Source organism: Aristolochia californica, unplaced genomic scaffold (genome assembly GCF_029961685.1).
Source record: "Aristolochia californica isolate CCGP_79_NKW_82.1479 unplaced genomic scaffold, dmAriCali1.0.hap1 SCAF_7, whole genome shotgun sequence".
NCBI lineage: Eukaryota > Viridiplantae > Streptophyta > Magnoliopsida > Piperales > Aristolochiaceae > Aristolochia > Aristolochia californica.
Genome location: NW_027182268.1, coordinates 33,431,138 through 33,447,079, shown reverse-complemented (window position 1 = coordinate 33,447,079; position 15,942 = coordinate 33,431,138). Strand labels below are relative to the sequence as shown.

Here is a 15,942-nt window from a genome sequence, read left to right as displayed (position 1 = left end):
AGGATGCAATTTAATATCACCAGCAAAGTGGACCAAAAGTTGAGAATTATTAGGCAAAGTAACTGTAGTGTGAGGGATAGCATGCAAGGAAACAAAAACATGAGCTTGAAAACAAATATGTCGAGTAGCTCCGGAGTCGACAATCCAAAAATGAGGTGAAGAAATTAGGGAATTTAAGGAGACAGAAAAGCAAATACCTGCCAAGCAGTTGGATGTAGAAGATTCTGGAGCAGTGGTGACCTTTGCGGAGTTACTCAGGTGGGTAGAAAGCATAGACATGAGTTGTTGATATTGAGTTGAGTCTAGATTCTGAACAAAACTCCCAACAATAGGAGAACCTTGGTTATCACCAGCAGTAGAAACTTGATGAGCAGCGGCATGAGAATTGTGGTTGGGTTTGGATGTAGAGTCATTCGGGTAGCCATGGAGCTTGTAGCAACGGGCAATAGTATGACCTATATTCTTGCAATGAGTACAATATCAGTCCTTGGTCTGATTCCGAGGAGCACTGTAATCCTGATTCCGAGAAGCATTGGAGTGTGGAGGCCGTGGAGCACTGTAAGGGGAATGAAATTTCTGAGAGGTGTGTGAGCTAGGTTTAGTAACTTCTATCTTCCCATATTTAACGGCAAAAGCCATTGTGTCAGTGGGGGGGTTCGAGCTCGAGGCATGAGTAGTCCTCCGTTGTTGTTCCTCTTGGATAACCAGAGAAAAAACACGATTAATAGGGGGCATCGGATCCATAAGGAGCAACTGACCACGAACTTGGGAAAAAGAATCATCAAGGCCCATTAAGAAGGACATGATATACTCCATATGGTGGTAATCCGTAAGAGTTTTAACGCCACCACAAGAGCATTTCCCACAAGAGCAGTGAGGACGGTAATTGCTCAGTTCTTCCCAAATGGTTTTCAGCTTAGTGAAATAAGTGCTAACGGAATCCTTGTCTTGACGCAAGTTCATCAATTCCCGTTTAAGCTGAAAAATGCGAGGGCCATTTCGTTGTTGAAAATGATCCCGAAGGTCGAGCCAAATTTCTCGGGCAGAAGCAGCAAAAATCACACTAGCAGAAATTTCTTTGGAAACCGAGTTTAAAATCCAAGAGATGACCATATTATTATTCCGGGTCCAAGAGTTGAGCAAAATGGGATCAGCACTTTAGGATTCAGGGATGGAACCATCGACGAAGCCCACTTTGTTTTTCACGGATAGGGCAATGAGCATCGCACGACTCCAACTAATATAATTTTCACCGGTAAGCAGTTGCGATACAAGAACTTGCCCGGGACTGTCCGAATGGTGAATATAATAGGGGTTGGATGGTTCTTCAAAAATAGAACGAGTCGAACTGGTACGAAGACCAGAATCGGAAACACCCGTCGAGGAATAAGTCTCCATGGAAGACTGACCGAATCTGACTGTCTCACTGTCAATGCAGCGCCAAAGAAAATTTTTCACCAAATCCTCCACCAGAACGTCTCCAAAAAAAAATCCAACAGTGAGCTCTAATCCAAAATTCGAAACCTCTCAGCCAAAGATATGCACTGCCCTCAATACTTCGACGTGAACAGCCAAAGAAAATTTGAAACCTCTTGGCCAGCCAGAAAATCAAACAACCACACGACCAAAGACAACCTCTCGGCCAACAATAAACAAAGATCTGATATCTCGTCACAGAAAACGCCCAAAACCGGCGCCGAAATTCCAGAGAGCTAACGCATACAGCGTAGCCAGCCTCGTGGCAACGGAATCCAGACGAAAAATAAAAGAGGGGCGGAATCTAACCTCATTGCCGGAAATAACCAATGGAGCCAGAAATCGAACCTCTACAGAACGCCGAAAACGTCGGAAATAGCCTCCCGACAGCTTCAATCGCAGAGCCCCTTCCGAACAGAGAGGAAAAGGGAACGGAAACCCCTCTGTCGAAAAAAAATGAACGTCGCCAGTGAGCGTCGCCGGGAAGAATCGCCGAAAAGAGGTGAGGGAGACGAAGGTATGTCGGCGTTTGAAAAAAAAATCAGAGATGGCGGATCATCCGCTCTGATACCATGTTAGAGACTCAAACAAGCAGAGAGCCGTTGAGCTCTGTTGACGGGGAGGCTCTGTTGAGAAGACGAGAAAAATGTATTCCAAACAGTATATTCAAAACTTCGTATGGGTTACAGGTTACAATGGGGGTTTTATACAAGAGAAGCGTAAAACAGTAATTTTACAAATTTACATAATAATAAATATTCAAATGATAAAATACATTCTAATACACAATGTCCTAAGGCTTTGTTACCTTTTTCATGATGAACGTATGACATTTGTGGTCTTCAAAAATTTATAGGGGGTTATTGCTTTGGGCCGCGCATGGTGGTTTGAACGAGTTTTATCTTGATTTTATTTGCATCTAATTTGAATTTGGTTACGGTACCATCTAACACTTATTTAAGATTATATGTTTGAGTTTATATTTAAAATATTTGATCAATAGATCTCTTTTCTGTTATTTTGTCTACTTTGTTGTAGACTAGCATGGAAAGTGACGTTTGGATAAAACAATTTTCATTGTGATACGGAATGGTGGAATTGGAAAACAAAAACTCTAGGTATATCTAGCTTTATATACCCCTCCCTTTTTTTCTTCTCCCCCTCCCCTCCCCTCTCCTTTACTTTTTCTCAAGAATAAATTATTCTTGATTCATTTTCTACTTTTTATGAACTTTAGATGATTGGAAGGAGGAAAGGTAAATGCAGTATGGAAGACAGTAAAATGATTGATTTGCTCGTTGAGCAAGTCAATTTGGATAACAAGTTACCTAATGGAGTTTGGAAACATGAGGTTTTTATAGACGATATCAGTATATTTAATTTGGACTCAATGAACCAAAAGTCAAATGAACAGTTGAAAAATCGCTTGTGGACTTGGGAAAAAATCTATCAGAGGTAGGATCCAACAATGCAAAAAGTCATCGCAAGTAAGACAGTATGGCAAGATTACATAAAAGTTTGTAAATGTAATATAGAATGTTATGTTTATTGCATTATTAATCAGGATTTTAAATATTTTAAGTGATAATTTTTCTTGTAGGAGCACAGAGAAGCCGATAAGTATAGGTGGGGAGGTTGTCCACTATATGAAAAATTGGCTTTAGTTGTTGGAAATTTTATTGCCATATGGATAGTAAGTCAAACAATCGTTGAGTCAGAAAACAACCTTCCAAATACTGCAGAAGAGTCAATGATTGAAGACATAGATGAAGATGATGCAATTAGAGAAATCTCAATGAGTCTATTTGATCAATAGATCTTTTTCTTTTATTTTGTCCACTTTGTTGTAGACAGCATGGAAGGTGACGTTGGATGAAACAATTTTCATTGAGATACGGAATGGGTGGAATTGGAAAAAAAAATAGCTTTATTTACCCCTCCTTTTTTTTCTTCTCCACCTCCCTTCTCCTTTAATTTTTCTCAAGAATAAATTATTCTTGATTCATTGTCAAGTGCTTGATTTGCTCATTGAGCAAGTTAATTTGGATAACAAATTACCCAATAGATTCTGGAAACATGAAGTTTTCAACGACTGTGTCAATATGTTTAATTTGGATTCAATGAACCAAAAGACAAATAATTTGGATTCAATGAACCAAAAGACAAATGAACAGTTGCAAAACCGTATGAGGACATGGAAAAAATCCTTCCATATCGTGACAACGTGCCTTAAAACTAGTGGTTTTGGGTGGGATCCAACAACATAGAAAGTAACCGCAAGTAAGATAATGTGACAAGATTATATAAAGGTTTGTAAATGTAGCATAGAATGTTATGTTTCTTGCATTATTAATCAGGATTTTAAGTATTTTAAGCGATAACTTTTCATGCAGGAGCACAAATAAACCGATGTATAGGTGGGAAGGTTGTCCATTATATGAAAAATTGGCTTTAGTTGTTAGAAATTCTATTGCCATGGGGACAGTAAGTCAAACAAGCGTTGAGTTAGAAGACAACATTCCAAATACTACTGAAGGGTCAATGATTGAAGACAGAGATGAAGATGATGCAATTAGGGAGATCCCAATGAGTTTCCAAGTGAGGTTCCTCTGAGAAACAAAACACCAAGAAATGTTGAGGATATAATTTTGCTATTCGGCGTAGGAAGATATCTGAACTATTTGCTGACAATGCTAAAATGGTCGTTGATGTCATTAATAATATGTCATCAACCCTTTCAAAGATCTTTAGTCCCATACATGTTGATGCACAACTTCCATGGTTTGTAGCTATCGAGGCATTACCTAACTTGCCCAGAGAAGTCAAATTTCGTGTTCCACAGTTGTTTAACACCAAAGATAAAAAAGATATGTTTGTCAAGATGACACGAGAAGGTTAGTATAACTGGCTGATGTGTAACTTCAATGCAATGTAATAGACTTACACATATGTTAATAGTTTTAACCTATATTTATGAGCCACTTTTGATTTTGTATGAATGACGTTAATTATTGAGCATTTGTGGTAAACAATGAATATGTATGTAGTATGATAAAATGTGGGTAAAAATTTAATGTGTTTTTTGTATGGTAAAATAATTGAAAATTATTATTTTTTTGTATTCAATACGTAGATGTTGAGATTTCTTTAATGGTACAGGTTGTGTTAAAATGTTTAATAATAGATAAATGAATGTGTTTGAACAAAGTTTTCATTATTAAATATCTAGTATTGCAGGTACCCATGGATACTCTACCAGATAGGGGAAAATATGTATTTGTATTACAACTTATACAACTGTACTTGCCCTTATCAATATATATTTAAATTATCATAATAGGCGAGTACAATGTTTTTATTATATGGGTGATCCACGATATTTAAAGAAAAAATTAGAAAGATTGCCTATTAAATTTCGAAAAATGTATAGGATGAATCAAATTATTTTTCTCAAGTTGGTTGGAATCTTGAAAACTAGAGGATTCTTATTTAATACAAGGACAATATTTGTGAAAGAACAACTTGCATATTTTTATCTCACTGTTGGTCAACAGCAATCATATAGTGTTACATCAGAGATGTTTGAAATATCAAATTGGACCATTAGTACGTATTTTAATAAGGTGTTAGATGTTATTGTCAACTATAATTTGATTATATCAAGCGACCTTCAAGACGTATTCATTCCAAGATTTTGAATAGTAATATCTATTTTCCTTACTTTATGGTAGTTTTTAGTTAATATCAAATATATGTTTGTATTAATAATTTTTTTTATTAGGATTGTATTGGTGTCATCGATGGTACTCATATTAAAGCACATATAGCGTTTGTTCAACAAATAAGATTCTGGAATAGGAAGAGTTTCCTCTCACAGACCGTAATGATAACATGTATATTTGACATGCAATTCACTTATATACTTGCTGGATGGGAGGAGTTAGCATCTGATTTACGTGTATTGAAGACAGTATTAACCAAACGAGATAAACTGTGTTTTTGAAGGTAAAAGTCATTTATCTCCATAGTCTATTAAAATTTATTATTATTATTATTGTTAGATTATAATAGATATATATATCTTATTGTAGGCAAATATTATTTGGTAGATGTTGGATATGCAAATTTTCCAAGGTTTTTGGTTCCCTGTCCAGGGACTCGTGATCACTTGCAAGAATTTGGAGATAATACTCCGATGAAAGAGAATTATTTAACCGAAGACACTCATCTTTATAGAGCACTATTGAGCGTACATTTGGGGCTTTAAAAGTTCGTTTCAAGATATTAAAAGATGTTCATCCTTTTGATTTTGATGTCCAGGTAAAAGTTGTAATTGTTTGTCGTATATTGCATAATTATATACGCATGGAAGATTACATGGATTTATTCAAAAAAGAAGAACATGATTCAAGTGATGATTCTAGTGGAAAACATTGTGAAGATAACAGTGCAAATTAAAATAAAGATAGTCATAGTAGCGATGATTTTGAGGATGTAGACACTCAAAGAAGTTCTCAAAGGGAGTCTACGGTACAATATGCAAGAGTATCGTATTTTTGAGATGTTTTAGCAATTTAGATATGGCAAAATTATTGACTATTATGTTTTAATGGTATTAAATATTTTTTGTTGTATTTTATATGTTAATTTGTAGGGTTTTTTATATTAAATAGGTGATTGGGTTATATTTAAATTATTTTTATTTTTATTATTATGATGTTTGCGTAGTACATTGGGTGATGAATTTAAATAAATATAATTGTGTACATACGTTAGTTTAAGAGTGAGAATTTAAACACTTTTTATATAATAATTGCATTAAGTTTTTAGATATTATGAAAGTAAGTATTTGTGTAAATATTTTAATTTTATAAATAAAGTTAATAAATTAATATTATTTTAATATTACTAATAGATACTTAGACTTGGACTTACTAATTAATTTATCACAAGTTAAAATTTATCTTAGTTTATTAATTAAAAAGTTAAAAGTACAACTATCATAAGAGTTAATTGACTAACTTTATATAATAAATATTATTTTTAATAAATTAATGATAGTTAATATTACATTTAATTACTAGTTTAGGAGAGAAAATTCAGATATTACAAAATAAAATTTTGATTAATATTTTAATAATATAAAAGTTATTATTTTTAATTATTATTATTTATATATTTATTTTATTAAATAATAATAATTTAATTTTTATATATTTATTAATTTATCACAAATTAAAAAAGTGATAAAAAATAGAAAACTCTAATGAAAAAAGATAAAAAATTACTAGAGATTGTTTAGTGAGTCCAAGTTCAACGAATACAATTCTTCCGCTTGGTTTCAAGCAATAAGATGTTCATTCTCTTCATTTAAAAAAAATATTATATTCCACCCGAAGCATTACAATGCTATCATGCATGATATTTCTCTTTGAAAAAGGTTGTTGTATTCATTTTGAGGATCTAGTAAAAAAAAGTATTGTTAAAGTAACTAAAAAGAATCACAGACAAAAAGTTTTTCTGCCAATAGAGAGATCAATTGCAAAATCTGGCTTCCTTGCACCTAAATAGGCATATCTAAGTTTGCAACTTCTTTCCACCTCCAACCCCAAATTCGACCATCATCTCCACAACTATATGAAAAAAGACTAGTTACAATTACAAATAACATTATAATGTGCATGAAAATTGTCCCAAATTCATAGGACTACTGAGCATTGTTCAGAGGACAAGCTAAATGATGGAGAGAACCTTCCTCAGTAACTATGTGAGCTCAATAGCCCGAATGACAAACATGAACAAATATTTCCTCCAACTTCCATTTCAAGTAAATCAGGCATACTACTTGAGTGAATTTACAACAAACCTCACCAACAAAGAATCCTCCTCATCTCCATAAAACTTCACAAAGAATCATATATGTTTGATATATTAACAAAAAAATCTAAGTAGCTTCATTGTTTCTACTTAAACCTCTTAACTGAAGAACACATTTTGTTTCATTCAAAGGGGGGGTTAGTCCCCCAAATAGATTTTTTAAGTTCAAGTTCATGTCCAACATGAAGATCATGTCAGTTATGTACATGAAGATCATCTTCGCACTTGGTGTTAGTGTTGACGACTTTATGTGCACTAGAAAATAGTTTTCAGTGTTAGTGCCCCAACATGAGAAAAACATAAAAAACAAGAGAATCTCTAAACCTTTACAGTGCACTTAATTACAACATAATCCTTAAACCCCAAATTAGGTAAAACAACCATTATTACTACACGAATAAGTTATTTAATATATAATTAAATATATTAATATATTTATTAATTGAATTAGATATTTTATTGTGCATTAATATGGTAATTACATGAGCCAATGAAATACGTATATGATTAATTACAAATAATAAATAAATAACGTTATAAATAAAAAAACGAAAGTAATACGTTAAGTTATTAATTTATTAATAACATATGATATACTTTAACCTAAAAATGAATAATTTAAGAGAAAAAATTGATCTAATCATAACTTTAACACACTATATATTTGTACATAATATATTTTATGTATTATTAATTAATAATATATTATCACAAAATTTAAAACCATTGGTTTAATTAACTATAGCAATCGGATAATTATACCAAAATAATTTATCAAATATTTATTTTAAAAATATTTTAATTATGACTATTAAATCACTATTTTAATATAGTAATTGTAAAATAAAAATAATTATTTTATAAATAAAAATTATAAATTAATGATTTTTATGAAGATAGTTTAATTTTTCCTAACTTAGGAAAAATTAAACATCTTCGTCGTCCTCAGCAGTGAGCCAGCGGGCAATAGCGATGGCGATGGGGACGGGCTAGGCAAAGGCGACGGCCGGCGACGGCGGCGGGCAATGCCGACAGAGGTTGCGCTTCGACGGTACGCCAAGAGGGAGAAGAGAGGGAGGCCGAGAAGCTCTGCAACAAATGCTCGACCTCCCGTGCTCTGCGGGAATGGAGACGAGAGAGGGTTGCGGAGACGAGAGGGCTGCGGGAATAGGGACGAGAGAGAGAGCAGAGAATGAGAGAGGGTTACGAGAATGAGAGAGGGCTGTGGGAATGGAGACGAGAGACGGTTGCAGAGACAAGAGAGGGCTGCGGGAATGGAAACGAGAGAGGGAGCAAAGAATGAGAGAGGGCTGCGGGAATGCAATAGCAGAGAGGTGTGCGGCAGAGACAGCCCCGAGAGACAGCCCCGCGCGAGAGTCATGTAGATGATTCTCAAAATCGGGCGAAAAGCGCTTTCCGCCGTTTACTCCTGGGACACGAACTCCTGATTCATGTATGTTCATGTACATGACATGAATTTCGGTGCCCCATAATGACACCAGGACATGAACTGCATAATACGCATGAAGATCATGTCCTGAGTCATGTGCACTAACCCCCCCTAAAGCATATCTCTCTCATCGCTGCCAATGATTCAAACTAGGCAAAAGGTTGAAAGAAAGCTCTGATTGGTCTATTTCACCATTATCCCTTGAGCCAGTGCTAAAAGCATGAAAAAAAATTCCAAATTCCGAGGAGCGGAGAGAGAGAGAGAGAGAGAGAGAGAGAGAGAGAGGAACAAATTGATAGCAATGAGAAGGAAGAGCAGAAATGGTTTTAAGTTGTGGAGCCTTTAACGCCCTACGCTGAGTTAGGTCGTTGTGGGGTTCGAAAGAGGCAGGAACCCCCCCCCCCCCCCCCCCCCCCCCCCCCCTCTCCCCCTCGTCCCGGGAGAGTAGGGGGCGGAGCCCCCGCACAGTCCACGATATATTAACTGTTATTTTTTTAAAAGCAATTTGGGAATTTCACTCTTGTAATGCGGTTGCCCTATTTTTCTCTTTATAATTGAGGGGCGCCGCTATTAGGGTTTTATCATCACCGAGAAGGATTTGGAGTTGCAGCCTGAGAGGTTAGAGAGAAACACCTGTAAGTGTGCGATTTCTCTTGTAAACTATTTCATCTTCTTCTTTATAGTGGATTATTGCAACTACAAAAGACAGGACGTAGTCTTACCTTGAGGCGAACCTATAAAAATCTTGTTGTATTTTTCCGCGCTTATTTTTTCCCTCCTTCTTCGTTTATTATTATTATTCTCGTTAGTTTGGAATTAAAGAGTTTAATTCCTAACAAATGGGAGACACATAGAAGAAATGAGTGGCTGATTGAGAGGGGCAAAAGATTGTAGAATAGAGTTGGACAAAGAAGAGATGGTGAGTGTAGTTGATTTGAGTTGCTCATATCCACCCGAAAAATAAACAACAACCTTTTAAGCAACATCAAAAGCCAAAGGGAAAAAAATCTTATACGAAAAATAAAATGAGTGGCAGGAGGAAACAAATTCCAAACTCGCGAGCAGGGAAACAAATTTGCAGGCGAACACAAAATGCCCCAAAAATCAGGTTCCCAGGAATAGCAGTTATCTGAGGAAATGGAACAAAAAATTCCACAAAAAAAATCAGGTTTCAGGAAGAACAATTTACGATATCTTAGAATTCCAAGAAGAACAATTTACCCTCATACCTTCGAATCGGGAGGGAGCAGGAGACAGTGCTTGTGGTAGATAGATGCTATCAAGAATGAGAGGAAAAGAGATGGCGAGAGAAAGAGAAGGGCAGCGAGAGAAAAAAAAGGAACCGGGCAAGCGAAAGATAGATGGCTGCAGAGAGGAAAAGTCGACCAAAAAAGTGAGCGCATAACGACAAATAAAGAAAGGAAGCATGATCTCCTTGAAACGGGCCAAAGGCAGATGAAGCATCGACTGAACGATGAGGAAAATGACGAGGGAATCGACGAGTGAAAGTGAATTCACTTGTCGAATGGAGTGAATTCACTTTCACTCATTTTTTAACTAAAATGAGTTAAAGTGAATTACTTATGTAATTCACTTTCACTCCCCACTTACAGAGTGCACTAACAATTTTTGGGGCACTTTCCCGAGTGAAAGTAAATTACATTTCACTTACAAAGTGCACTAACAGGGCCTATGATTCATTTTAACTTTTTTTAAAATCAGAATGAGGCAAAATAGAATAATTCAATTCATGGGAGAGAGAATAGTTCTTCGAATCTAATTTAATTTAGACCACATATTAAATGTTGACCGCATATTCTTACTCAGTCTCTCTCTATATATATAATTCACACAATAGAAACTATTTATATGCCCTCTCTCATCTATGTGTCTACATTTATTTGTTAATCTTTCTTTTTTTGGATTTATCTTTGTTGTTTGGATCTTTTTTTTTTTTTTTTTTGTAGAATTAGCTTACAGTACTTCTAGTTTGGCCATAGATAATGACTCAACTCCTCCAGAGTCATATCCCCCTAGAACTACTAATGTAACAAAAGTGACCCAAGATGAAGTTACCCTAAATGAGGAAGAAGGTGACTCGATCCAGAGTTCAAAAAAACAGAAAAGGTCTCATATGTGGTTGAAATTCAAATAAGTCTCACTTATAGATAATACAAAAAAGGCTCAACGTCTTCATTGTAAAACAAATTTGAGTATTATTAGTAATGGAGTGACCACACATACTAGCTAACATTTGAAATGTTGTCCTATTAGAAAAGTGGCAATGAGAAAACAAAAAATCATAAACTTTCAACCTATAGGGTCTAATGTTAATCAAAGTCCCTTTGACCTTCCTTTTATGGATTTTGGGGGCAAATATGATCAAGCTAGAATGAGAGTACTCATTGTTCATTGGATTCTTATGCATGAGCATCCATTCATGATAGTAGAAGCGGGATTTAATTTTTTAATGAAGATACAAATATAAATTATGAAAAAATATCCCGTAAGACCATTAAGAAGGAGTGTATGGAGGTGTAAGAGGCAGAGAAAAAAATTTGAAAACTTCATTTAAATATATTAACAAGATTAGTCTTACCATGGATTTTTTAAAGTCCCAAAATCAAAAGCTTGAATACATGATTATTACGCGGCATTTTAGTGATAGTAATTGGAAGCTACAAAAATGAGTCTTGATTTTTGTGTATTTTCCTCCTCGTGGTTTTGACATAGCAGATTCTTTTTATAAGTGTTTGAAATATTGAAAAAGAATAAATAAATTATTTATCATCTTAGTTAATAATGTTGCATATATGATATTTTTCTAAGAGTTTTGAAAGATGACAAGAAATAGGAAATTGGTTTGTGGTGGTCAGTTATTTCATGTGCATTTTTGTGTTCATATTCTAAACTTTTTAGTCTAAGATGGTCTTGTTCATAAATCCATCTGAAGCTAAACTTCGCACTTTTTCTGAAATTGTGTAGCAACTACAACTAGGTGCAAAAAGGTTGGTTATTGATTGTCTAATTCGTTGGAATTCCACTTATGACATGTTGTTTTCTGCATTAAAATTCAAAGATGCATTTCCTAGATTTCAAGATAGAGAACCAACTTGTGATTGTTTGCCAAGTCTTGATGAATGGGAAAAGGTTGAAATGATGGGTGGGATTCTAGAAGTTTTTAATATAGTCACTAGTATAATTTTTGAGAGTGATTACCCTACTTCTAATTTGTACCTTAATGAGGCATATAGGGTAACAAAAGTTTTGAATTTTCATTCTATAAATGAAAATATTTTCATTAGGACACCGATTAATAGAAGGAAATTTTTTTTTAAGAAGTACTAGGGTGAATGCAATTTGTTGATGATTGTTGCTTCAGTTTTGGATCCAAGGGTCAAATTAAGATTGATCAAAATGTGTTTTCTAGAGATATATTCTGAGGAAGCTACAATGAATATAAATTTAGTTCGATGAACTTACGTGAAATTTACGATGAATATGTATCCATATCTAATGTGGAGATTAGTAATGAAGGGATTGTTGCAAGTATTAGCTCTACAGGCGTTTCCACAAGTCATAGATCACATTCGTCATCAAGTTCATGTTGGTCAAAGTTAATGACTTATGTGAAACAAGTGGAAGTAGTGAATTCACTAAAGTCAAAATTGGAAAATTATCTTGAAGGCGTGTATATTTGTGAGGAAACTTCACAATATGATTTGGATGTTTTAGAATGGTGAAAAGTGAATAATTTGAAATTTCAAGTATTATCTAAGATGACAGCAGACATTCTTGTAATTCCCATATCTACAGTAGCTTCATAATCAACCTTTAGTGCTGGCGGTAGAGTAATAGACCCATATCGTTCTTCCTTGGCACCAAATATAGTTCAATTTTTGATTTGTTGTGTTGATATGGGGTTTGGGTTCTTCATAGTGTCAAGAAAATTCAAAAGGTTAACTACTTTTAAATAATTATTTATTGTGATATTTTTTAGTAATTTTTTAGTTTTATTTATTAAATTTGTTTGATGACTACAACCTGAGAAAAAGACTGTGGAGATAATGCTACCAGTTAGTTGATTTTTCATGTTTTTCTCATCTTGGAAACCTTAATATTTTCACTACATTAATTAATTAGTAGAAGAAGAGTATTTTTTTATCAGATAATAACAAGTTTTATTCTTTTGTTTTTGTCATAAGTGGTGATTTTGCTCATGCGAACGGAGACTTAGTGCATTGTTTTTAACACTAAGAGAAAGAGTTAGAGTTTATAAATTTATACTGAATTTATAATTTTTATTTGGGTGATTGTAAATTGATATTGATATTTTATTTTAATTTTTGTGCTTGATTATTGAATAAAGTTTATGAATAATAGTATGCAGTGTTTATGAACAATTTTATATAGAGTGTATAAACAATTTTATGTAAGGTTTATGTACAGAGGTCATGCCCAATTCTATGGAGAGGTTATGCCCAATTTTAAGTAAAATTTCTGTATAATTTATTTGACACGCATTTTATGCAAATTTTTAAGTGTAGGTTGAGCTCGAGCTCGAGCTCAAATTCAGTTAAAATTATTAGGCTCGAGGGTGGGCTCAGCTCTAACCGGAGTTTGAAGTATTTAAATTAAGCCCAATTCAAACATATGCAGGTTCGTGCTCGACTCGACTCAATGCCACCCTTCGGTGTTGCCTTTTCTACTCCTCAAGGGTGATGGAGAAAACTAGGGATGAGAAAGGGGTGGGTTTAGGTGTTTTAGAGAAGGAATTTTATTATAGTACTTATTTTTTTTATAAATAATAGCATAAATAATCAACTTTTAAACTTAATATAAAAAATACCACCGGTCAACTGCATATGTGTATAGTCAAAGGTGACACATAAATTTTGACCGGTTACATGGTGGCATGTCACCATGCCACATTAGCACTCAATAAGTCCAACGACATGTCATCGAATAGACATTTCATCATCCATGTAGCATGCATGTCATTATAACATATCATCATGAACCGTGTACGCCCTCTCGACCCTCTTATTTTTCTTTCGTTCGTTCCCTCTTGACGCTCCTCTGTGCCAACGTTCCTCTCTGTTTCCCGCTTGACGTTCATTGTGCCCTCTTGTCGTGCCTATTGCCGTCGCTCGCCCTCGCCCTCGACGACCCCCTCTTAGCCGCCCTCTCTTCCTCTCAACCCAGTCTTCGTCTTAATCATGTCTCTCACCCTTCTTCTTCTTTCCCCTCTGTTCATCCTCTCAACGCCCCCCTCTCTTCAACCCTATCATTTCATCCTCTTGGCACCCCCTCCCTTAAACCCTATCATTTCATCCTCTCACTGCCCCCTCTCTCAAAACCGAAGCAATATTGAACTCATCTCACCCTCCCAACCTGAATTTCAAAAGTTGATCGAGCAAGGTATTTTTTTAGGGTTTTTGTTGATTGAATCTAATTTATTTATTTAACTATCATATTGATTTTGATTTAGTTATTTAATTACTTATTGATTTTTCATAGTCTGTATTGATTTTTAGTGTGATTTATATCTTAATTTTTAAATTTTTGTAAGATAAATTAAATTGTGATATAAATTGAAGTTATTGCTAAGTTTAATTTAAACTTGATTGAATTGATCTGTGTATTTATTAAAAAAATATTTTATTTTATGGATTTCTATGCCAATAAATGTTGTATTTGATTTCGGTAATTTGAGTAAATTATTCAATAATGAAGATTTTGAATATTGTTTTTTATTTCTGCTAAATAAATGATAATTTTGTTCTAATGGATGATTTATTGAAGTTGATTTTTGTTTTTTAATACAAATTTAAATTTTGTGTTTTTAGAGTCTAAACCTTTTCCAATTTTTTGAGGTTTAGGGTTTAGGTTTTGAAACCCTAAACCTAAAAACCTTCAACCCTTTGCCTTAAACCCTAAACCTAAAAACCCTCAACCCTTTGCCTTAAACCCTAAACCTAAAAACCCTCAACCTTTTGCCCTAAACGCTAACCCTAACTCAAACCCTAAACTCCAAACTATAAACCCTAAACCCTCATTAATGGAAGTTGATTTCTGTTTTTTTAATAAAAATTACAATTTTGTGTGAAATACTTCATTGACTTCAATAACTTGTTGTAATCAGAGTACATGAACCTCTATTTATAATAGAGGAAGGTAGTAGAGTCCAATTACAATAAAACTACCCTTGTCCCAATTACACCCAAACTCTAACACTTAAAGATAAGTCCTAACATAATTAAATAACTCAATATAGATAAAAGACAAACATAACTCAAACTAAAACTCTTCTTTGATGTGACCATAAGATAAGATACTTTTGTGATTCCTTCTTGATCTTCCAACTAATGTGATAAGGATGTTAGCTCATGGTAATCATTATGGGTCCTACTTCTTATGGGCTTGGACCCATCTTATGGTTCTTCCTTGGTCATGTGACCCATCTTATAATAATCTTAGATATATGGTCTTCCTTGGTCGTGTGAGTTTGAGCTTATCTTCCAACACTCCCCCTCAAGCTGGGGGTGAGAGAACAACAAGAACTCCCAGCTTGCTGCAAATGATGTATAGAATATTTTTGTATAAAATGGCACATCTTCCAATATGCCTTCATCTTCCAACATTCTCCCTCAAATTGTTGCATCATTCCATGAGGCCCTGTGGCATAACTGAGAGTAAAAATCACTCCTAGCCAGTAAGACATTGCTTCATACTCCAGTCCTAATGCTGGATGTAGGGCACACTGTTAAGCACCTAGCCAATACTACCCAAAAGACCGGCCTGTTAGGAGCGGAAGACATAGGTACTTAACCACAGGACAATAACAGTACACCCCACCTTCACGAGCCAACGTCCACGGCGGCTTAACACTCAACGACGGGTGCAGGGTCAAGATCCCATAATCCCTTACGGCGACCACGTCTGGGGGCTCACGACACCCGCGTAGGGACTCCCCTAGGGGATTCGAACTCACGACGAGCAGACGACCACGTTGGCGTAGCGACATTGGCCCAACCACAACCTATCAGTAATTTTAATCCAGCCTCCGTGCCCTACCGGTAATTTTAATCCAGCCTCTGCGCCCTACCGGTAATTTTAATCTAGCCTCTGCGCACCCC

General features: G+C 35.0%; 1 protein-coding gene across 1 annotated transcript; it reads right to left on the bottom strand.

Moving 5' to 3' along the window:
• Nucleotides 1-480: 480 nt before the first annotated feature.
• LOC137937333 (uncharacterized) lies at nucleotides 481-1,113 on the bottom strand. The gene has a single exon (XM_068782404.1). The coding sequence runs from the start codon at nucleotides 1,111-1,113 to the stop codon at nucleotides 481-483; it is 633 nt and encodes a 210-aa protein (XP_068638505.1).
• Nucleotides 1,114-15,942: the final 14,829 nt, after the last annotated feature.